The sequence below is a fragment of the Poromitra crassiceps genome (assembly GCF_964638095.1).
Source record: "Poromitra crassiceps genome assembly, chromosome: 2".
Taxonomy (NCBI): domain Eukaryota; kingdom Metazoa; phylum Chordata; class Actinopteri; order Beryciformes; family Melamphaidae; genus Poromitra; species Poromitra crassiceps.
The window spans coordinates 60,424,084-60,449,566 of record NC_139624.1 but is presented as its reverse complement, the minus strand read 5'-3'; the positions used below and the strand labels follow the sequence as shown (position 1 = coordinate 60,449,566).

The 25,483-nt window shown below is 41.6% G+C and overlaps 1 protein-coding gene across 2 annotated transcripts in view; it reads left to right on the top strand.

Moving 5' to 3' along the window:
• LOC310797544 (proline-rich protein 5-like) overlaps positions 1 to 25,483 on the top strand; it is a 98,001-nt gene that overhangs the window by 28,032 nt on the left and 44,486 nt on the right. The window contains exons 2-4 of one of the 2 annotated variants that reach the window (XM_083659927.1): positions 15,083 to 15,172; positions 22,967 to 23,146; positions 25,374 to 25,454. In XM_083659927.1, the coding sequence (XP_083516053.1) occupies positions 15,147 to 15,172; positions 22,967 to 23,146; positions 25,374 to 25,454 (287 nt within the window). In that variant the 5' untranslated portion in view covers positions 15,083 to 15,146. Of the gene's footprint in view, positions 1 to 15,082; positions 15,173 to 22,963; positions 23,147 to 25,373; positions 25,455 to 25,483 lie in introns of both variants that reach the window. The other variant, XM_083659926.1, reaches the window with a different exon arrangement.

Sequence of the window (25,483 nt, the reverse complement as noted above, 5' to 3'; positions counted from 1 at the left end):
AATTTCAAGTCTTTTTCATGCTCTCCTGGGCTCCGTTTTCTAAATTATGGTCCCATTTCGAGTAAAAGAGCCGATAAAAATTATAACTTTGGGGGCGGGATTTTCCTTGATTGACACCAGCCACAGAAAACCAGATGATCCCAACCACAGCACAACCAGTTGCCAATGCAGGCTAGCTAGCTAGCTAGCAACGTAGCCATAGATTAAAAGTAAACTACCAGAAACAGCGTTACCTTTATGATCTTTTAATGATGTTAGTAGACACACGTAACAGTATAGATCCCCGTTATGAGGTCTGTTGATCAAAATAACACCTAACGCTATATCGAAATCGGGTTTTAGTGGACGGGCAGCGACCATACAAGTTGGGGCTTCAGAGCTGATCTGCGGCTAGCTAGCTAGCAACGTAGCCAGAGATTAAAAGTAAACTACCAGAAACAGCGTTACCTTTATGATATTTTAATGATGTTAGTAGACACACGTAACAGTAGGCTATAGATCCCCGTTATGAGGTCTGTTGATCAAAAGAACACCTAACGCTATATCGTTATGTAATGTGACTTGTGACATGATCACCACATTTCAATAAATATAACGTTTTTGCACATTGCAATGCTGCTGGTCGTTTAATGTTTAATGCTGTATATATTGGACATTTAAAGCTGATACATAATTGTGTTGAGGTAATTCCGCAAAGCTCAGTTAAAGATATACCGTGTAACTAGGGGTGTCACAATATATCGTCCCACGAAATTTCGCGATAGTAAAACGTCACGATATGTATCGTTGAGATGAAATCTCATATCGCGGAATTTTTTTTCTTTTTTTTTTTTTTTCAAAAAATAGACTAAGAAACGTCTTTGTTTGTTGAAGTTCAATGTGTGGAAAGTAGTTCAGTTGAACAAGTCTCTGAAGAGACACATGATAAGTTATACAGGAGAGAAACCATTCAATTGAGTTTCTGGCAAAACTGTTTACTTGACAGGAAAAACTGAAGATGCATAAAAAATAGATTAAGAAAAGTCTTGTTGTTTGAGTTTGAAGAAAAACTGAAGATGCATAATGAGAATTTATACTGCTGAGAAACCTTTTAGTTCAAAATAAATCTAAGTGACGGTGTAACTCATTCTATTTCAAGATAAGCCTTATCTCCAATCTCATGTTTTTTCTAGTTGTTATTGTAATAACAATTTCCCACAACAGCATGTTTTGTATTTGTGCATTTCAAATAAAATACTACTTTTCCAGTCATATATTGTCATTATTCAATTAAAAAAATATATTGTTAAAATCGTATCGTATCGTATCGTTATCGTGAACCCAGTATCGTGATACGTATCGTATCGTGAACTGAGTGTATCGTGACACCCCTACGTTTAACACTTGAAACAATCAAATGCCCAAGGGACACTTATTCACTGTATTTGGGAATGTGAAAAAATAAAACAATTCTGCAGAGAGGTGATCAATAAAATCATGACCATTTTGTCTGTGAATATTCAATTAGATTCTAAAATGATATTACTTCACCTATACCCAATAGGTCTCAATTTGACAACCAAAGAATATAAATTTATTGACTTTGCTATACTGCAGGCAAAACGTATAATCGCTCTTAATTGGAAGAAAACTGATGTACCTTGGGTCTGGATCAGGAACATGGCACAATGTATGACAATGGAAAGAATAACATACACCTTGAAAAACAAATTGGAAGTGTATGAGCGGATATGGAAACCATTTAATGATTTCATCACAAGTGCAGATATAGGGGAGCTCATACAGGAGGCGGACTCAGGACAGGGATCTTGAAGACTTACAGTATGTGGTAGATTCCAGGTTTCTTCTGAAGATGTTGTTTTAATGTTTGTTTTTTGTTCAAAATTGTCTACTTTATTAGGTACCACTGGTCGATAGATGTTGAGAGCGAGAGGGAGGGAGAGTGGGGGTTTGTGTGTGTGGGAGGGTTGTATTTGTTTTGTTGTGTTTATTGTACAAAACCTATATTGTAATACTTGCAATAACAGCTGATAATTGTACAGGGAAAAATTTGATAAACATATTATTAAAAAAAAGAAACAATCAAATGTAACTTTTTCACAGCAATACATACAGTCACCACATACAGTCGTCTTGTATATAGCTCACCATGGTATGGTGAGCTAATTGTTTGAATTATATCGAAATATATTTGCATGGTGTAGCATAATGCAGTCTGTATTCAGACGTTACAATAATATGACAATATAAGCCAGTTACCCTAGCTAGAGAGAGTAATTTCAGACCACCAGATATCACCATATTTAATTTCAATAAATATAAAGCTTGATTGCTTGATTGAAGCAGACTGCTGGTCGGTTAAGTTTCTCCGTCGTCATGTCCTCTGGTCCAATCTTCGGTTCGTAGTTTGTGTTCACTCGACATCAACAATCTTATACATGATAATATACAACAAGGCTATCTTTGTTGACAATGTTTATTGACAAAAGCATTAAAACAAGCAAATATAACAATATTCTCCGGTCACTGGCAGATACTAGCTACAACTTGTTCAAAGCAAATCTCTCATGTCAGGATTTGGCTTGTGTGTTATTGCAATTTCCTATGTTGAAACAACTGATCAGCAGTAACATGTACTTTAGCGTTAATCTCAGGAGAACAGAATGTTATAGCGTTGATCTTCACAAATCATGATCCTCTGTTGTGTGTCCCATCACTGGTACTGGACGGCGGCTACCCCTGGAAGAAACGAATTAGACACTGTTAATCACTGTATAACGTTAACGTTTGCTTACCCAACACTACGTGCGATTGGTAAATACTGTAAATGCAGAGGTGGATAAACTATCCAGAGGAGTTTAACCCCCTTGTTCCCCCTCATTGATTGATAGTTGATCTAACATTAGCTAGATTTATAATGAGTATGCTCTGAGTCTGCCTCATCTCAAAGAGGTAACCTAGGTAAACAGAACTGCGTTTGTTTTCTGTCTACGTCCGAATCTGTGCAGCATGCAATACTGTTTAACGTTGTATAACGTTAACTTCTGCTACTCTAGTCTAGTCCTCCTGTAATGACAAATGGACATGTAGCTAGCGTTAATGTCATGCTATGCAATTAGCGTTACGTTAGAAAGTAAGATTACCTCGATTTTGTGGAAGATAGGAAGATGCAAGCGGCAGGCTGGTGACGCCGCGCGAGGTCTGGAGGAAATAATACTCTGGTTTTTCTTCGGGCTACTGTATTCACTGTGAGAGCAAGGCTAGCAATAGCAACTAACGTTAGCAACATTTGTTAGCCAAGCTAACGACTAGTGGGGAAAACAACTTGAACAAGATGGATGCCGTGGCTAGGAGGAAACCCTCCCCCGAGTCCCGTCCACGCTCACGCCCCTTCCTGTTTTCCCGGCTCCAGGCTTGAACAGATTTCCCACAATGCAACAGGAAAATCCATTCATCCAATCAAACGAAATCAAACAATATCGGGAAGTGAGCTTCATTTTGCTGTGTCAAAAACATATAGCTAAGGTGGTCCATATATTTACTGTCAATGGTAATAATATTAGCCTTGTGTTACCTGTAGCCTACATCTGAGAACGAAATCCCTTGTTGCGTGTTGTGAGCTTTGAGATGATGCGCGATAAAGTTGTTCAGACAAATAAATGAAAGCTGCCCATTAAATACTCCTCCTTAAATGGCAAATCAACTGAGGTTCTATAGGTTAGGCATATTTATGCTGAAATGATGTTGACAATTAATGGCTAAATTAACGAACATAATAATAAGCTTTACAACCTGCAGAGGACTTCTCTGTCGCTGCGAGAATTCTCACAATACGGCCGCGACAGTTTCTTCATGATCAGCGCTCCGCTACATGTGCAAAGCAAACTTGCGATTCTTATCAACCCAACTTTTCCTCGCTGTGGCGGCTTCTCATGGCTGGTTGGATCTTGTTCTGGACCATCGTTACATAAAAAGAACTGGCCGAGGGATGTCTGCGTTGACATTTCGGTCTGTTGTGTCAAGCCAAAGCGCTGTCGGCTGCGGGATGCTGCACAGCTGCAGTGTGCGGCTTTTGCATGCCAGTTGAAGAGCGTCTGCTGTATTTTTTCCCTTTTTCAACCAACACTCAACATAACAGCGGGGCAAAAATATATAATATATTTAAGTCTATATTTAAGTTGTAGCTTATGGCAACATCACTGGTCACACAATATTGGGCTATTTTATATAATGAATTTATTTATTTGGCATATTTATTTGGCATTTCCAACCTGCTTGAATCCCTCATTACAACTACGATTTTTTATTATTGTAAGAATATTAGCCTTGTGTTACCTGTAGCCTACATCTGAGAACGAAATCCCTTGTTGCGTGTTGTGAGCTTTGAGATGATGCGCGATAAAGTTGTTCAGACAAATAAATGAAAGCTGCCCATTAAATACTCCTCCTTAAATGGCAAATCAACTGAGGTTCTATAGGTTAGGCATAATTATGCTGAAATGATGTTGACAATTAATGGCTAAATTAACGAACATAATAATAAGCTTTACAACCTGCAGATGACTTCTCTGTCGCTGCGAGAATTCTCACAATACGGCCGCGACAGTTTCTTCATGATCAGCGCTCCGCTACATGTGCAAAGCAAACTTGCGATTCTTATCAACCCAACTTTTCCTCGCTGTGGCGGCTTCTCATGGCTGGTTGGATCTTGTTCTGGACCATCGTTACATAAAAAGAACTGGCCGAGGGATGTCTGCGTTGACATTTCGGTCTGTTGTGTCAAGCCAAAGCGCTGTCGGCTGCGGGATGCTGCACAGCTGCAGTGTGCGGCTTTTGCATGCCAGTTGAAGAGCGTCTGCTGTATTTTTTCCCTTTTTCAACCAACACTCAACATAACAGCGGGGCAAAAATATATAATATATTTAAGTCTATATTTAAGTTGTAGCTTATGGCAACATCACTGGTCACACAATATTGGGCTATTTTATATAATGAATTTATTTATTTGGCATATTTATTTGGCATTTCCAACCTGCTTGAATCCCTCATTACAACTACGATTTTTTATTATTGTACTGTAACACAAAGCAAGTGTGCTCTCTGTCGATGAAATGTTGATCAAGTGTGTTTGTATTCAAGAGATTCTGGAGGGGCTAAACTCAAGCCTAAACCCAAGCCTAAACCTAAACTCAAGCCTAAAGTCAAGCCTAAGCCTGCAAGTGAGGCTATGGAACCTGAAAAAGGAAAAGGAAGGCCCAGCAGGAAAGGCCTTGGAGGAACAGTTTTCCAAACTGTATGCATACAGAAAAGCAATGGTTGGTCAACTCACTCTCAAAATGAATAGAATCAATTAACTCCTATAGACCATTTTTTTTGTTTGCAAACAACGATTGCATATTTTCGTGGGGCGGAGCTGAACTGGTTGCAGAAAGTGAACCGTACTCACTGGTCTAGGACCAGGATGGTCTAGGATCCAAATAAATGGCCAAAGAGGCAGTGTCGGACATCGTCATATACCCAGTGGGAAAGCTCAGTGTCTATGCAGCAGAAGCAAGTCAAGTCAAGTCAAGTTTATTTGTATAGCACATTTCATACACAGAGGCAATTCAAAGTGCTTCACATAAAATGGTTGACAGGAATACTATATACTGCCTTATTGCTTGTTGTGTCTCTTGTTGTTTTTGCACTCATATGCCCTGTTATATTTGTACTATGTTGTAAACGGAGTCCACAGCACAAGAATTTCACACGTGATACTTGTACCATGGAGTGACAATAAAAATCTTGAATCTTGAATCTTGGAAAAGAAAAGAAAAGAAGAGAATAAAATGGACATTTAAAAGCATCACAACAAAACTTTAAAAAAGAGTATAAAAAGTGCATTAAGCAACAGGCGCAGCAGTTGCAAAAAGAGCTAAAAACTTATAGAGGACTCATTGGGTTTGCATAGTAGCTGTCAGCAGTTAAAAGCGACGGTAAACATAAAAGTCTTTAGTCTATTTTTAAAAGTAAGTAAGGTTGGGGCAGATCTGAGGTCTTCAGGCAATTTGTTCCAGCTAGCAGAAGCATAGTGGGTAAATGCAGCCTTCCCATGATTTGATTTGATCCTAGGGACAGTTAATAAGCTGGACCCTGTTGACCTAAGAGTTCTAGACGGTTCGTAGCGTGGGAGCAATTCAGCTATGTATTTTGGACCTAAGACGCGTCTACTTCCGTCTGGTTGGCATGGATACATGACGCTCCACTCTGTAGAACGACGGCCTGGGCGCGGTGATAAAAAGCATATGTGAAACGGAGCCGCTCTAGTTGAAAATTGAAACATTGTATACTTTTCACTGCTGCGGCAGCGCCTGGCTCGACCCAAACCCAAAGTGTGAAAACGCCCTGAGTCTTCGTTAGAACTGTAGCAGCAGCATTCTGAATGAGTTGAAGTTGCCTAAGTTCTTTTTTGGAGATACCAGAAAAAAGGCTATTGCAGTAGTCTAACCTACTATAAATGAAGGCGTGAATTAGTTTTTCTAGATCCTGTCTGGACATGTATCCCCTAATTCTTGCTATATTTTTAAGATGATAAAAAGCTGATTTTCTGATTGACTTAATGTGGGAGTTAAAGTTGAGATCGGAATCAATAATAACGCCAAGATTTTTTACTTGATCCTTAGGCTTCAGGGATCGAGACTCAAGGCGTACAGTGATTTTAAGCCTTTGTTCTTTGGGGCCAAAGACGATCATCTCTGTTTTGTCTTTGTTTAGCTGTAGGAAATTCTGGCACATCAAGTTATTTATTTGATCAATGCACTGGCACAATGATTCTATGGGGGCATAAGCATGCACAAGACTTTCCCCCCCCTTATTCCCGGAATCTCTACAGCTTGTCTCCTACTTGCAGAGAGTATTGAAGGCAAGAGTTGATATGTGTTTGCCAACAGCGCTGCCGCCATTTTGGCCTGAAAATAAGCCTCAATGGCCAATGGGACAACAGCATAGAACCATGACAGCCAATCAGAGGTGTCTCTTTCAGGCCAAAATGGCGGATTTGCTGTGCGCCGATGTTGCAATGGAACAACCTATTAGCTTCTGTTCCTATTAGTGATGCGCGGGTCAGGGTTTTTTAAGGCCCGCACCAACCCAACCCGCCCCGCCTGGCCCGTTAAAATATCTGAAAATGACAACCCAACCCACCCAGCAGCCCGCAACGGCCAATTTAATGTAATATGTCTCCGGACTCAGGAGGAGCGCAGCAGAGCTCTCCAAGGTGTGCAAAGTAACTCTGTCTCTCTCCCCCCCTCTCTCTTTCTCTCTCTCACACACACAGACACTCACATGTGTGTGCGACAACAGTTGTACTGCTCTGAATACGTTGCGCGGCTGCTTTCATGTCGTTGATTTATTTCTGCTTCGTCGGCATTACAAACTCAGCTACTGTATTATCGGTCTTTCTTCAATTAATCCAAGGTTTTCAAATGGAGGTAGCAGGTAGAGGTAGTATACAGAAACAGATCTTATTCTTCCCCATTTGTTTTAATTACCTCATGCGCTCTCAATTGGTCACGTTGCAGTAGTAGTAGTAGAGATCGGCAGGTGCAGACGGCTTGCAGATACGCCTTCAGACTCGCTGTCTGATTTCTTTTAATTACCTCATGCGCTCTCAATTGGTCACGTAGCCTACTCACCTTGCAGTAAAGTTGACAAATAGATCACAGTCGAGTCCACACAGAAAATCTGCAGTGGCATTAGTTTTATGAACACTTCAAATAATAATTACAGCGAATAATCCTTCCAAAATGTTTGTTTTGAGAGCACATAGGCTACCTCATTGAAGCGTTTCTTTACTCCATGTAGGCTATAGAGTGCAGCAGGTGCAGACGGCTTCAGAGTCATCTTGTCTGTCTGATTGTGTGTTGGCCTACTGTACGTGTGTGTGAGAGAGAGTTCACGTCTTAATAAAGGGTTACTCCGTGTGTTTCACTGCTCTAAATTATTTAATAATGTTGCTTTGTCACGTTCTGAGCCTGCCCCGCCCGCAATATTTTCATAATTTGCCAACCCAGACCGCCTGCGGGGCGGGCCAGCCCGCGGGACCCGGCGGGTTCTGGGTTACTATCAATATAAGTTTTCTGCAACCACTGACATAACCGTGTGACGTTCACTCCAAATTGGTCTATAGGTGATAATAAAAAATCTTTCAGAGGTCACACAACAGTTTGACAAGTACAATGAACAATTTACTGAGTTCAAGAAAGTGCACATGAAGCTGCAAATTTGGATGTCTGAGGAGGACACAAAACATGAAGAAAGGGCATATGAAGCTGCAACGTTGGATGTCTGAGGAGGACGCAAAACAGGATGAAACAACCTGGTATGAACCAAAGATGCAAAACATCACGGAATTGATCTCACACACATACAAATGGAAGGCTGCAGCAGATAAAGCATTAAAGGGATATGTTAACTTTTTGGGAGTTTCACCCATTTGCCATATCACCCATACATAACCAAGATATACTATGCTTTTACCGGCACTCTCCGTGCACTATACAGTGAGCTACACTCGTCTAGTTAGTTAGTTAGTATTAGAGGAAACGGTACAGGATTATTTCAAAGAAATGGGAGGAGAATAATGGAAGAGCTGGATTTGGCCTCAAATATGAGAATTCTAATTTCAAAGCTTCCATTTAGGGGGACTTCCGGTGGCACACGCTACAGCATGGCAGCGTAAAATAGTGCTCTGATATCGGCCTGATAAAATCCCCCAAATTCAAGTGCTCTAGCCCAATAATTCACACCTAGTTCGATGGGAGAATGCAGGGGGGAAAACCTATGACAACGAGGTCAAGAAAAGATAAAGAAAAAAAAAGTAAGAAGGGGAAAAAACAACTCGGAAAAGAAGCCAGCGACACTGATGCTAGCATGGCTACCGCTAGCACAGGGGAAGACGGCGTCCACAAGGACGGGGACGCTAGCATGGCTACCGCTAACACAGGGAAAGAAGGCGTTCACGAGGACGGAGAAAGCATGACAACCACACTCGACTATTCGCAAAGTGATGAAAGAAGTGACTAAAGAGATGGACGATCTGAAGTCGGAGATGAAAAAAGAACTATCTGAATTTCGAGCCAGCTTTCAACAGGGCTTGAAAGCCCAACTTGACGGCCTGACTGCGGAAATCAATCAGAAGATTCAAGTCGCCACCGGCCAAATTGAGGAAACTACCCGGCGCCTGGGAGATGTGGAGACAAACATGGCAGGGTCAGAGAAGTGGGATATCGGCGTAAAAGACACATTAATCCAGTTACTTGACAACCAGCGAGCATTGCGGGATAAAGTGTCAGACCTGGAGGGCCGCTCCAGGCGCAACAACATCCGCATATACGGGATTCAAGAGGAAGCAGAGGGCACCTCCGTGCCTCGGTTCATAGAGGATCTAATTAAAACAGAAATAGGGGAATCTCTGGGCTTACAACAGGGAAACGAACTCGGAATTGAACGGGCTCATAGAGCTCTTGCCTCTAAACCGCCGGCTGGCGTGTCCCCGCGTTCAATCGTGGTTCGATTTCTGCAATTCACGACCAAAGAGAAAATCCTGCATGCTGCTTGGCAGAAACAAATCCACGTACAAAACAAGAGGGTTTACTTCGACCACGACTACGCGGAGGAGGTGCAACGAAAGAGAAAGGAATATATTCCGATTAAGAAAGTCCTCAAAGAGAAGAAGATCCGCTTCCAAACCCCGCTTGGCAAAATGAGAGTACACCTGGTCTCAGGCATCATTACCTACAATAGCGCCTCGGAGGCGGCGGAGGATTTGGCCCAGCGAGGCCTCCCGGTGAGACCAATCCAGACAACCAGAAGGACGGGGGACATCACGGAGGAGACCCTCTCCAGGCTCCTTCCCTGGGAGAATGTGAGACCGCGCCGAAGTGGGGATAGAGCTGATTTCCGTGAAGCCATACGACAGAAGCTTCTCCCATTCCAGAGAGATGGTGAACGAGCCGGTGGGAGCGAGACAGAGAAGACCGGGTGATGCTGGTGAACCATTTACTCCTTATAGCACTAAGAGAAAGCCCTGCCTGTAAGTTGAGCCATGGAAATATATACCGTTTGTATTAATAATTTTTTTCCGCTTCGTTTAAGTTGATCCATTAAGACTGAGGACATCTCAGGATACTCCTGATAGATGAATGAGTGAACATTGGGAAAAGACAATGTAACGATAAAAAAGACCTCCATGTGACTTTTTATTATTGTATCTGATGGCCGATACGGTCGAGGCAAAATTAGGCTATGTGCCACACTGTCACAAGGCGTGCATGGGTCCGCCTGTTTTCTGTTTACTTTTTCAGTCTGCTGACGAGGGGCCCCACTCAGTGGCTAACCCCCCTCACTGCGAGAGGAGAAGCTGATTCCTCTCATTTGGAAGTCCGGTTTGTTTTGTTTTACAGTTACGGGGGCTTATTAGTGTTTGTTCATGTATTTTTGTTTCTGAGGTCTGAGCAGCGGTTTCTAATGGTACAGAAAGGTAACCAAAAAGAGAGAAATGCATTTCCAGTATTATAATACTCTATCCTTAAATGTGAATGGTTTAAATAATCCTATCAAGAGGAGTAAAATGGTTTCTAAATTGAAAAGAGAAAAGATTAGTATAGCTTTCTGGCAAGAAACTCATTTATCAGATCCCGAGCATGAAAAACTAAAAAAAATGGGTTTTCGTAACACCTTCTACTCCTCACACAAGTCAGGAAAGAAAAGGGGAGTCGCAATACTCATACCAAACTCAATTAGTTTTGAATTAATTACCGAAATAAAAGACAAGGAGGGCAGATTTGTCCTAATCAAAGGCAAACTTGAACATAAAGAAATCACTCTATTAAACGTATACGCCCCCCCAGGAAGCACTATAGCCTTCTTTAAGAAGATATTTGATTTAATGGCATCTGAAACATATGGCACCCTTGTCTGTGCAGGTGACTGGAATATTTTATTGAACCCTAGACTAGATACAACCAGTAAAACAAGGAAAATAAATCCTTTGGAAACTAAAGTGAACAGAATGCTGCAAAACTTGGGTCTGGTTGATTTATGGCGCAAATTGAACAGAACTGAATTGGACTATACGTTCTACTCTGCCCGTCATGACATTCACTCAAGAATTGACTACGCTCTTATGTATAGCAATGACCTGCATAGAACTAGGGACTGTAGAATAGGCCAGAGGGACCTCTCCGACCATTCAGGTCTATATCTAGAATTACACTTGGACAGTGCCCCAAAGGAAACTGTGTGGAGATTGAACACAGGTATGCTGAACAGTGAGGCATTTAAAGCCAAAATGACACATGATATGAAGGAATTCCTTCAACACAACGATAATGGAGAGGTCAACTCTGTGATATTGTGGGACACGGCTAAAGCCTTTCTCAGGGGGAAAATTATAGCTCATTCATCCTATCTAAAAAAGCTAAAAGCTGGAAAACTGCTTGATTTGGAAACTAAACTTAAAGATTTGGAACGGCTTCATAGTACTACCAGAGATTCCTCTGCCCTTCCACAAATGAAAAATATTAAAAAAGAAATAGATAAAATACACAGTGAAGAGGTCGAGAAGAAAATGCGATATATGAAACAGAGATATTATGAGGCCGGCCCAAAAGCGACAAAATTATTAGCCTGGAGACTTCGTAAACAACAAGCTGAAAGCACAATTTTTAAAATTCGAGACCCCGTCACAAAAAAATTAACCACCAAATTGGAAAGCATCCAAAAAGCATTTGAAATATATTATAAAACATTATACACCCAACCTGAGAAGGCGAGTGAAGATACAATAGAAGAATTCTTAAACTCATTAGACCTTCCCTCATTGGGAAAGGAAGATAATGATAGACTCACCTCTGAAATCACAAGTGAGGAAATAGATAAAGCAATTTCATCACTCAAATCGGGCAAATCGCCCGGATTGGATGGATATCCACCGGATTTTTACAAATCTATGAGGGAAATAATGCTTCCGCTGCTCACGTCTTGTTTTAATCATGTCATGACGGAAGGGGACCTCCCCCCTTCGTGGAATGAGGCCTTTATTTCTGTGATACCGAAGGAGGGCAAAGACAAATCAGACTGGAAATCATATAGACCCATCAGTGTCCTGAATACAGACTATAAACTGTACGCTTCCATTTTGACTAGGAGAATAGAAAGGGTGATGCCATTTCTGATAGATGAGGACCAAACCGGGTTTATAAGACATAGACAAACCCATGACAACATCCGAAGAGCCATTCATATTATTGACCATATCAACAGAGAGAAAAGTAGTGCAAGCCTTTGATTCCGTAGGCTGGGAATTCTTATATCAAGTTTTGGCCAGATTTGGGTTCTGCGAGGGTTTCATTAAAAGTATAAGGACTTTGTATTCGGCCCCCACGGCTAGGATAAAAATTAATGGCAGCCTGTCAAATCGTATAGTCCTGCAGAGATCTTGTCGGCAGGGCTGCCCCGCTAGCCCCGCCCTCTTCAATTTCTTTATTGAAGCGTTGGCTCAAACCATCAGACAGGAGGAGGGTTTGGAGGGTATAATAATAAAGGGGGTGGAACACAAGATCTGTCTATATGCGGACGACGTATTGGTGACGATAAAAAATCCAAGTTCAGGAGTGCCGTTGTTGATGGAGATTTTAAAAAGATACTGGAGCTACTCCGGTTACACACTTAATGTTAATAAGACACAAGCCTTGATATTTAACTATACCCCTGATCAGGAACTGGTGAATAGGTATAATTTTAGCTGGCATCTACCACATGTCCAATACCTGGGTGTCTATTTACCAAAAGATATGTCTTCCCTGTATGCTATAAATTATGATCGGATCAACAAAAAAATATTTGATGATATGAACAGGTGGGCCGTGCTTCCCCTTGATATAGGCAGCAGAATACGATCAGTCAAGATGACTATTCTCCCCAAACTATTATATTTATTTACAGCCCTGCCAGTTGAGGTCCCCCTCTGTCAATTCAGGGAATGGGATAAACATATTTCCAGATTTATATGGGACAAAAAGAGACCCAGAATAAAATATTCAACATTACAGTTGCCGAAAGAGGGGGGGGGCATGGCCCTACCGTGCTTAAGAGATTATTACCTGTCTGCTCAGGTCAGACCACTAGTATTATGGTGCAACCAAAAATATGAAGCAAAGTGGAAAAGCCTTGAATTCTCCCTATCAGAGATACCAATTCAATCAATCCTGGGTTGTCCTGACAGGATGAAGGAAATATCTGGATTAAATAACCAATGTGTTGATTTTTCCATTAAGATATGGATGGAGGTGGTCAGGCGATTCCAGCTCCAGAGAGAGATAAGAGTGCTGGCCTGGCCAGCTTACAACCCACACTTCCTACCGGCGGTAAACGATCATGGATACAGACAGTGGTCTAAATGTGGCATTACAGCCCTTTGTAGAATTATGTCAAATGGGGAAATGGATAGCTTTGAGAACCTAAGCCGATCTTTCGAACTTAACAAACAGGACTTTTATAGATACTTACAGATTCGTCATTATTTTCTGAAGGAGGTTAGAGGGCCCGAACCTGTAATTCTCTCAAGATTGATCCACACTTTTATAGAAGCTTATAATGGGGATGATACAAGAAGAATTGTTGGAAAACTGTATAGCGCCATTACATCAATGAATAAAAACTCAACAGATTATGTAAGACAGCGCTGGGATAAGGATTTGGGTGTGGAATTATCGGAGGAGGTGTGGCTTCAGGCTTGGGAGGCTCATTGCTCTGTCACTAACTCACTGACCTGGAGAGACTTTGGCTGGAAGAGCCTGATTCGCTTTTTTATAACACCAAAACAAAAATCAAAATTCACTGGATCTCAGCTTCATTGCTGGCGGGAGTGTGGGTCAACTCAGGCGGGCCATGCTCATATATTTTGGCTCTGCCCAAATATCCAACCCTTTTGGGAAGACATGAGAGTTCTGATTTCTAAAATAATGGGTTTTGATTTTGAGATGTCCTTTTTCACACTGTACTTTGGAATCATGCCTGATGGTTTATGTAAAAGTGACACCTATCTCCTGAAAATATTATTGGTTGCATGTAAAAAAGCTATCACCAGGTGTTGGCTCCAGAGAAGCCCTCCTACTGCTGGACTCTTCATAGGAATCGTCAACCATATACATCTTATGGAAAAGATGACATTCACTCTCCGCCTCCAGAAAGACAAGGGTGAAAACCTCTGGATAAAGTGGGACTGCTACCTGCAGGAATCTGAGACTGGCTAGGGTTCTTTATTTTTTTTTTTTTATTATTTAATTGTATCTCTCTCTGTGTCCCCCCGCTTCCATCCAGCATTCTTTCCTCTCTCTGCCATTCTTGAAATAACAAAGTTACTAACATATGAAGATCTGTACCAGGAATACCTCTCTCAAAAAAGACCTCCTGTTCGCTGCCTCTTTTTGTATTTGTATTTGTATTATTGTTTTGTTTCTATTTGTGTATACCTGTCTGTCTTTGTCTTTTTTGAAAATTGATAAAATAAAGAGTTAAAAAAAAAAAAAAAAAAGCTTCCATTTAAATTAAGAGAACGATGGAGGTCTCAGGCCTGTGACATACAAGAGCAACGCAACAGTAGAGCAAAGTTTACTGATCTTGTAAGGTTGATCCAAAAACAGGTCAAGATCACAAGTTCACAACTAATCCTGTGTTTGGAAATATTCAAGACCACCTAAATGAAAGTGCAAGCAAGAGTGGTAGCATGCAGAAAAGACCCCAATCCAGCAGCTATGCCACCAGTGTTGTACTAGTGTTGAATTCAGAACCTGTTAAACAACCTGATAGTCAAATCACCGGACCTCCATATTCATTTTCTACAAACAGAGAAATGATAGATGATGTTGACCACAGTCTCGCCTCGTTTCCTGCAGAAAACTTGGCTGTATCTGAACTTTTGGGGAAAATAACCCATCAGAACCAATCACCACCTAGTGCCATTCCTGTAATATACTACATGCAACAGATAGGCTGTGAAATAAATTAATATTATATGATTTATTTTATTTACTTTCTTAAGATGCTGATTGGTCGGTGTCGGTTGTGGGGCGGTCACTAGGTCGCAACCCTCTGTCAAGGCTAACATGGAACGTGAGGGGTCGTTGAGGAGGTAAGAGCACACACACACACGACAATCAAGTTTTTTGTGATTGTTGCAAGCAAAAATGATTGATTTTGCAGCGCCTTTTCTCAGAAATGTCGATGCAATTTGCAAAGTTTTTCTAATGGCAACTGTCAAAAATTGCAAGTTGAGGAACCTGTTTTGCCGTTTTTCAGAGAAATTGTGGGAATTTTGGAAAAATCCCTCCGCAAATATTGCCGAGATTGGTTGAATCTATTATGATTCCAAAATCATAATTTCCTGGAGGGACTGACATACAGTATGCAGATAAATCACACATGGCCTACTTACATTTTGACACACACACACACACACACACACACACACACACACACACACACACACACACACACACACACACACACACACATCACACACACACACACACACACACACACACACACACACACACACACACACACACACACACACACACAGACACACACACACACACACACACACGCACACACACACAGAGACATGTACAGAAAAACATTCACATACATCCGCGTATTCACCAAGGAACCTATAAAGAAGGAAAATACATCACTCACGGCACAGGGTTTGAATTTTGCTTTTGGGCCATTCCTATTGAAGTGAATGGGGTGGGCAGGGTAAGCCCCACTATAAACCATCATATCTGTGCCCTTTGACATTTGATTGAAAAAAAAATCCACCAGAAAACACATAATGTGATCTTGACTGATTTTGTTTTTGTTTTTTGTTTTTTGTTTTTTGTTTTTTGTTTTTTGTTTTTTGTTTTTTGTTTTTTGTTTTTAATCTATATGTGCATGTTAGTTCCTTATTATTGGTCTCCAAACAGATCATGGCTCTGTCCAGCAGCTGTCCTGTTAGGTCCAATATAGCTAGATTAGCGAACTACATCATGATACATGACTAAACAGGGCAGGTCCGTCCTATTATCACTCTTGTTTTCTTTAATCTCGTGGAAGCATTTTCCAATCAAAGGTAAAACAGCACAGATCTGAGGGTTTACAGTCTTCCATGCCTGCCCCATTCACTTCAAAACAACTGTCGCCAAAGTCTGGCCCAAATGCCAAAATTCGAACGCTGTGGTGTTGTGAGTGAGTGATGTCTCATCCTTTATAGGTTCCTTGTTATTCACACACACACACACACACACACACACACACACACACACACACACACACACTGAGCAGTTCCGTGCACTACCACTAGATTTAATTACACACCAAGTTAATTTGGATCATTGAAGATGAACGTGTTTTAATATAAGGAGAGAGGCCTCTGGGCATGACACAAGGTCAAACACACACGGCAGTGATGGCACGCACACGCACACACAAGACCCACACGCACACACATGCACACACACACACACACACACACACACACATACATACGCACACAGCGCAGCCTGTAGATCTCATTCCAGTTTTATGCTTTCTCTCTCTGTCTCTATCTATCCTTTGGGAGAGCCTCAATACACACACACAAAGGTGGATAACGCACGCGCACGCGCACATACACACACACACACACACACACACACACACACACACACACACACACACACACACACACACACATACATTCCTGAATGACCTCATTCATTCTTTCATTCATTCACACTTCCCCCTTATCCTCATTTGTTTTGTAATTAGACCAGCCTTCTCTTTCTGTCAACTCTTCCTGTTGACTCAGGGTCAAAAATGTTATCTAACGTTCATCAATTGTTCAACGTACATCAACATTCCTTATTAAGGTATGAATACGTGCATCTGTGTTGTCAGAGGCAGGGGTACAAGTGTAGAATTGTAAAACGGATAGGTCCGGTCCTTGATTATGATTAGCTGAGCTGTGTTTGAATCAGTGGTCAACCCCCTCGGCTTCCCTCTGATTACGCGGAACTGAATTGAAAAGCTGTAGTTCCTCGAATGGCCATTAGGCATCGGGGGCAGTAGGCATGTTCAAATTTGTAACAGACCTAAACATCTTTCCAGTCAGCGGCAAAACACAGTTTTGGTCTATATAGCTAATATCACCTTTTCATAACAACTGTAGGGGGGTCATTTTTATATAACTCGCCCGTTTGGAGTAAAATAGATGATAGAAAAGTGGGTGATTTTTAGGATTTAAAGTTTTTTATTATTTTAACAACAATCATCAACATTAAACATAGTCCCACAGATATGTAACTTAACAGGAAAAACAGACAAAAAACAAACGACAAAACAAAAAGGCACAGCCACTTTCTGAATCTTACATCATGTAGCTCTCAATCAGTCCAGAGTCCTTCCCTGTGATAAAGTGTCCTACGCTACATTAGTAGCCAGGTATGTAAGTAAAGACCTCCAATCTGTTGTGCATCCTATAGGACATGTTCATAGGACACCACCCTTCCCAGTTCAATCAGCCATTCCTGCATGGAGGGTCCCCCTGTTGTTTTCCACCCCCTCATTATCATTTGCCTCCCCACCATAATACTAGTCTGGATGCAGTCTGCTACCTCACCCTTACAGTGCGCGAGCAGTGAGGAGTCACCCAAAACATAAAGTCTAGGACAGAAAGAAAAATCAAGCTTCACAATATCACAGATTTTCTTATGAACTTTGTGCCAGAAATCTTGAAGAACAGAGCATGACCATAATGCACGTAAAAGAGTACCCTCTGACCTCTCACACCTCCAACAGTTTGCTGTGTCTTTCAGCCCCAATCTATGCAACCTTGATGGGGTCCAGTAAAAATTTAATTAATCTAATTCTAATATCCCTAGACATTTTCTTTGAGTTCTGACATATTCGGTCCCATTCCTTCTCATTAAATGAACAATGTAAATCATGTTCCCAGACGCGTTTTAATGCCCAGTTCCCTTTTTTTGAGCTTGGTTGAAAATCATGGAGTAATAGTGTGATGCCTCGTGACCCAGACCAAATGTTCTTATTATGTTACTCAGTAGATCCGAGTGAGACGGAGGGGTATTAATTGAACTAAAGGTTTTCACAAGTAAATGCCTTAATTGAAAATATTGCCAGTGCTGTGTCCTAGGTATACTGAAATATTGCATTAGGGTCTCAAACGTTTTTAGAGTGTCTCTCTCATACAGGTCACCCAGCATACTGATACCACTATTATTCCATTCCTTCCAAAAAAAGGGAGCTCTACCTATAGGGAGCTTGGGGTTTAGCCAAATCCCTGATTCTGAGTTCAAATATGGGTTAATGTTAAAAATTAAAGAAACTTTTTTCCAGACCGCCTGAAGGTGAGAAATAATAGGATGGGACGGAAATTAAGGTGACAGCTTAGCTGTTATACCGGCAAGAGGGGAGAGAGGGAGAAATCCCATTTGCTCTAATTCAAACCAAGGGGGGGGCCCTTTCAGGAGGTAATGACCACTGGGCCAAGTGTCTTAAACTAAAAGCATAATAATAAAAAATAAGTTTTGGAAGCCTAAGGCCTCCCTTGTCGACAGGCATCTGTAACTTTTCAAGTCGCATTCTGGCTTTTTTCCCGTTCCATATAAAATTATCACAAATCCTGTATGTAAGTATGTCATGGGGATACATAATGGAAGTGACTGTAACAAGTAAAAAGTAAAAAGGTAAATACCTTTGGGATAACATTCATTTTTAACACATTTACTTTACCCCACATGGACAAAAACAAAGACGACCACCTCTCCACATCAGCAGTAATCTTTCCAAAAAGAGGATCAAAATTCACCTTAATAACATCGTCTATTTTTGGAGGGAAGATAATTCCTAAATACTTTATACCTTCAGTCGGCCACTGAAAGGCACCGTCTTTAAAGAGAGTACTGGGACAGTACGCAGTCAAGGGGAGAGCCTCAGACTTTGACCAATTGACCTTATACCCTGGGAGTTTAGAAAAGGAATCAATAGAATCTAGAAGAAAAGGGGGTGATTGACAGATCACCTGTCCAGTGATCGTGCAGCTTGCCGATCACGGACCAATAGCAGGCGGAGCTGCGGCTCTGGGAAACCCCCATCTCATGTGACCTGTGCAAGGACTCAAACGCATTCCTTCCCACTCTGCTGACAAAAAATCAAAATGGCGATGGCCGACGAATCAACTCCAAACGGTAGACCAAAATCAATGGGATAGCTCTCTTTTTGCTATTTTATGTTCAAATGAGAGAGAATGTTGAGTGTATGGAATGTTCAGCATGTTGTGGGTAATACAGAAGATAAATCAGAATGCGTTTATCATTACTGTGCAAAAGATACAAAAACATTCAACATTTTAGTCTATGCTGTGCAATGCTCTATAAATGTTAATATCTCAAAAACTATACATTGTATCACTTATATTTTGACATTCTGGGTAAGAGCAGTTGATGTTTGATATATGTAGTGTTAAAGTTTTAAAATGTGTGAATTTAGTAAAAAGTGCAGCCTGGAAAGTCGGCTAGAGTGAATTGTGACATCACACACTCTAGGCTGGCTCCATAGGCTGCTACAAGCTAGCTCAACTGTTATTGGAGCACAGAGCAAAAATAGGCGGGACTTATAAAAGGTCAATCGAAGTGTCTTTGTAGGTCACCAGTGGCATAAGGTGCAATCGATGTTGAACCTGAGAGAAATTTGGAAACACGTCTTGACATGAGTGTCGTGGTGTCTGTGCCTGTGTGTGTGTGTGTGTGTGTGTGTGTGTGTGTGTGTGTGTGTGTGTGTGTGTGTGTGTGTGTGTGTGTGTGTGTGTGTGTGTGTGTGTGTGTGTGTGTGTGTGTGTGTGTGTGTGTGTGTGTGTGTGTGTGTGTGTGTGTCAGTCGGTCCTTGCCCAGGGCTCCTGTTTCTCATGCTGACCTATTTATGTGGAGTTAAGCTAAGATCCAGGTTGACAGGGGGACCTAGACTGCGCATGCACACACACACACACACACACACACACACACACACACACACACACACACACACACACACACACACACACACACACACACACACATACACACACACCCACACACACACACACACACACACACACACACACACACACATACACACACACCACACACACACACACACACACACACACACACACACACACACACACACACACACACACACACACACACACACACACACACACACACACACACACACACACAGCTGCCCACTCATTCCAATGAAAGTTGCTCACCCAGCGCGCATGTGCAGAAAAAGTGTATTTGACTCCTAACTTCCGGACCCATAGAAAATGTGCAGTAGCGTTTTTCTTGGCCCCGCCTTTCCCACATGAACTAAAGAAAAACGGACCCGATAATTTAAAATTTGTTAACTCCAAGACTCGTTTTTGACTTTGAGTGACACACAATGTTTACGTCTGTACATGCCTGCATACCCTATACATACAATCTACTGAGTAGACACTAGACACACAGACACAGACACAGACACAGACACACACACACACACACACACACACACACACACACACACACACACACACACACACACACACACACACACACACACACACACACACACACACACACAGGAGAGAAAAAAAAACTCTGCAGTGCTTCACAAATCTAGCTACCAGTTTCATGAAGTTTTTTTTTCCAGTTTCAGTTTTTCTGCCTGTTTCCTCTTTCAGTGTAACTCGGAGCCAAGAATCAAGACCAGTGCTGCTGACCAATTTGGGGCCCGCGGGCCAAGTTTGGCCCACGCTCTGTTTGTTTTGCCCCCCCCCCCCCCCCCCGATTTATTTTAATCCAGAATGCAACTCGGGCAAGTTATCAGATATCTGCACTGATTGCAAAGGGTGGACAAGCTTTTTCATCTGGTGACTTTGTGAAACAATGTCTGAATGTGACTGCGGATACTGTCTTCACTCCTGAGATTGCATCCCTGCAAATTGTCATGGCAAATTGTTTACAAAAGATGGACAATAAAGCTGATTTTCAAAGTACCTTGAGGATTTTTCAAGTTGTGAATTAAGTCAAATTTCTGTCTTGATTACAAAGGTGGAAAATACAACTGTTTTTAACTGGGTGTTTACTGATTAAATGTTTAAGCTCCCCACAAATGCAGATGTTTTTTTAAATATATATAACCAATTGCAAATTATTACAATTACCAAACAGATAAAAAGTAGATTATTATATTGAAATGTTATTTTAGATTTAGAATGTAAATTTTCTATAAAACACAATACATTATAATGTAATTCCACAACGTTTATTTTTGGGCTTCGGCCCTCCATCCAGATTGAGTTTTGGCCCTTCATGGGAAAGAATTTGGGCACCCCTGATCAAGACATTAATTAGAGCCCCAGCACTGGAACACCTACAGTGTTTCCCCTACCATTCTACATTCTACAGAACTGTTGTTTCGATCGAGATAATCGACCCCCGGTCGACCCGTTTATCAAAAATAATTAAACATGTTTATCAGCCTCGCTGACTTTCAAAACTCTGCAAGACTGTCCGCTAACTAACTTGTGGTGAGTTTGAAATTTCGGTGCGACACTTGTAAAGTCCAGCACAGACAACATTCTTGTGGCTTGAGACTTAAAGGCCGGCTTTACCGTGAATATATATGAATATATATTAATTCTTAAAAAATCTTAAATTTCGAATCCGTTGAAATTTTTGAAATTGCTTGTTCACAGCCAGAGAAAAAAATAAATGAAAAAAAAAAAAAAGAAAAGAAAAATTGGGCCAGGTGACGCGTTTCGCGTCGAAACGCGTCACCTGGCCCATTTCTTTTTTTTTTTTTTTTTTTCATTTATTTTTTTCTCTGGCTGTGAACAAGCAATTTCAAAAATTTCAACGGATTCGAAATTTAAGATTTTTTAAGAATTAATATATATTCATATATATTCACGGTAAAGCCGGCCTTTAATTTGGAACCCCGGGTGCTCGTCTTATAAAGGACGCTGGATTCAGGTCGTATGATCTAAATATGCGTCCTGAGAAGGGCTAATTAATGTCTTGCTTGCATCTGTTTTACTTCCTGCCTTTTAGACACAAAATGGGTGAATTAGGTGGGAAGTGAAATAGGCTGTGGTGTTTCTACATTGCATTGCATATCCAGTACTGTGGCGTCTCTTTCCTTGGCTTTTCTGTAGATGAAGTTTGAGTTTCTCTTGGTTTCTATTCTCTTTTTCTGTTCAGCCATGGCGGATACCACACTGTTCATGCTCAATAGCCACTTCTTCTGTTTATTCCAAACACACCAAACATCAAATTTATCACTTCCTGATTTTCCCCAAGGACCCTAAAAAGAAGGAATATAACCTCTAAAAGGAAAGGAATATAACATGTAATATGTTACTTTTGTAATGAGTTACCCCCAACACTGATGGTTTATAGTGGGATTTACCATGCCCGCCCCATTCACTTCAATAGAACTGTCCCCAATGCTACATTTGAACGCTGTGACTGAGTAATGTCTTATCCTTCATAGGGTCCTTGATTTTCCCAGGAGACCTACCTACCAGACAGACGGTTTAGAACAGCAAATTTAAAAGCTTTGGGGTGGATATGGGCGTTTTCCACAGCAGCCATTTTGTGTAGAAAAGGCACACAGGTGCAAGCAAAACATTAATGAGGGTTCCATAATTGCAAGTTGGAAACCCTCACCTGCTTGCACCTGTGTTTACCCCGCCTTTTCGACACAAAATGGCCACTGGGAAAAAGGCCTATTGTGTTATATCAATTAGCCATGAATATATATTTATTCATTTGAAAATGTCAGAGATTTCTACATTCAAGGACTGTGTGGTTACCATTACTATCTTTCTCCTGTCTGTGTCTTTGGTTGGACCCAGAAGAAGTCTCCACAGCAGGCTGAAGCTGGGCAGCGGCTCCTCCTCCAGTCTGACCGACCTGTCCCAGGGGAAGAGCGGGGGGGGAGGGGAGAAGGGGGTAGCTGCCGGGGGGCTGGCGGAGGAGTGCAGCCGGGACAGAGGGACCCAGCAGAGAAGGGCCGGGGCCAACGCCACCTGGAACAGGTCAGTGTGTGTGTGTGTGTGTGTGTGTGTGTGTGTGTGTGTGTGTGTGTGTGTGTGTGTGTGTGTGTGTGTGTGTGTGTGTGTGTGTGTGTGTGTGTGTGTGTGTGTGTGTGTGTGTGTGTGTGTGTGTGTGTGTGTGTGTGTGTGTGTGTGTGTGTGTGTGTGTGTGAAGAGAGAGAGAGAGCATGACTTGTTTATTCATGATCAATCTCCACTAGTTGGTGTGTGTTCTCTCAAGGGGCCCAAGCTTGCCTGGCATTTCCTAGGGAATGTGTGTGTTTGTGCATTTGTGCTTGTGCATTTTTGTTTGAGTATGAAAGTGTGTGTTCGTGTGTGCGTGTTTGTTCATGTGTGTGCTGTTTTTGTTTGAGTATGAAAGTGTGTGTTCGTGTGTGTGTTTGTTCATGTGTGTGCTGTTTTTGTTTGAGTATGACGGTGTGTGTGTGTGTGCATGCACACCTTATTTCCTTGGGAATGCCAATGCCATGCCAAGTACACACATGGACACATACACATGAATACACATTCATACACATAAGACTGTCTCTCTTCCCCCAGGGTGCATCAATATCTCTTGATCTCCCTCCATGGTCAAGATCACTGTGACCTCTCGAACGCCATTTTCAAGCTTGTTAACGCGATATCTCAGGAATGCCTTGAGGGAATTTCATCAAATTTGCCTCAATAGTGGAAAAAGGAGCTTACTGGTTACTTTTTAGAGAGCAATTTAATCCAGAAGTGTTGGTACACAGGTAACCTCACAGGTTTACATACAATGTACAACTTCAAACAAATATGAGACACGGGCAAGAAAAACGCAATGCGTTTCAACCTCACTGGGTCTTCGTCAGGCTGTAGCAGCTGGGCGTTGGCTACCGCTCCTATAATAAAGGGGCATACGTGGCAAACAGGTAAGGTGACGTGGCATACGGAAGGTGAGTCTGACGCAGCAGTGATGCAAAAATGTAGAAAACAAAGTATAGACTAATCCTCCAAAAAGGTTCATAGTGTCTATACTTTACTTAGATTGATAGGTTTTCTTTTATATCAGACACAGGTTTGTGTTCCTACCTGACATGTTTCGACGGTAATACGGCGAAATGACAGCGAGGGGCGTGGTCGTCCTGTCAAATCTGACAGGACGATCACGCCTCTGTAAACAACATCAGCTGTTAAAGACACGTCACACACCATCTAGTGACACCTCTGAAGAAGACGGAAGTATTACCGTCGAAACATGTCAGGTAGGAACACAAACCTGTGTCTGATATAAAAGAAAACCTATCAATTAAAGTATAGACTAGTACCAGGTCATAGAAATATAGGGGAAAACAAGGCAAATGGAAATGCATATGTAGTAGCCTACATGTCTAAACACTAATCAATATTAACACGCTGGGGACAAAGAAGAATGGAAGAATAAGTAGGCCTAGAAATAAGTATAGGGGAGAAACATAATAAAAATAGCCTATGAGAATGCCTGGATATACACAGAGCCTATGAGGATATATACAAAAGATAGGCATAAATGGCTATAGAGTATAATAACAATATCAATATAACAATATACAGGAGAGACATGGCAATTTAAATGAAGCACGTCAGGTCGCATTCCTCATTGAGTCTGTGAGGAGCGACAGTATTGAGGGTATATATCCAGCGCGCTTCACGCTGCAACAAAGCCCTGTCATGATCTCCGCCTCTCGGGTGAGGTGTGACCAGGTCGATCGCCCAGAAACGGAGATCACTGTCAAATTTGCCTCAAACATCGACTTGGACTCAAGAATGAACTAATGGCGGAGGCATAAATCCACGGTGCGGTCGTTCTAGTTCTTTTTTATGTTTTCTCCTGTGCTTTCTTTGATTTTTCTGCTTTTATACAATAGTAAAGGTCTTTGCACACACAGCCCGTTTTTTTCATGTTTTTTTTTTATCCGTCACCTGAAAACACAGAGGGGTCAAACAGCTCGCAAAAGGCTATTGACTGATGCTAAAAATGCAGAAAATCAAACTTGTTCCGAAAACTTTAAAGAGGGACGAAAGTTTCAGAGTCAGTGTGCAAACATCAGTGACACAACATGAGGTCGTATTTATTTTAAAATGTGCGACAATTTCGGACGGAAAATACGGACTTGATGTGCAAAAGCCTTTACTGTGCTCTAACTGACAAGAGCGTCCACTGCTGTAAATGCTTCTCATGTAAATGTATGCATGTGTTTATTCTCAGCATTCACAATGCAGTGATATCAGTTTTCCAGAAAAAGGATCTGGGAGAAAATGAACTCTACGCTCTGAATGAAGGAGTCAGGTTAGCTGTCTGTCTGTCTGTCTGTCTGT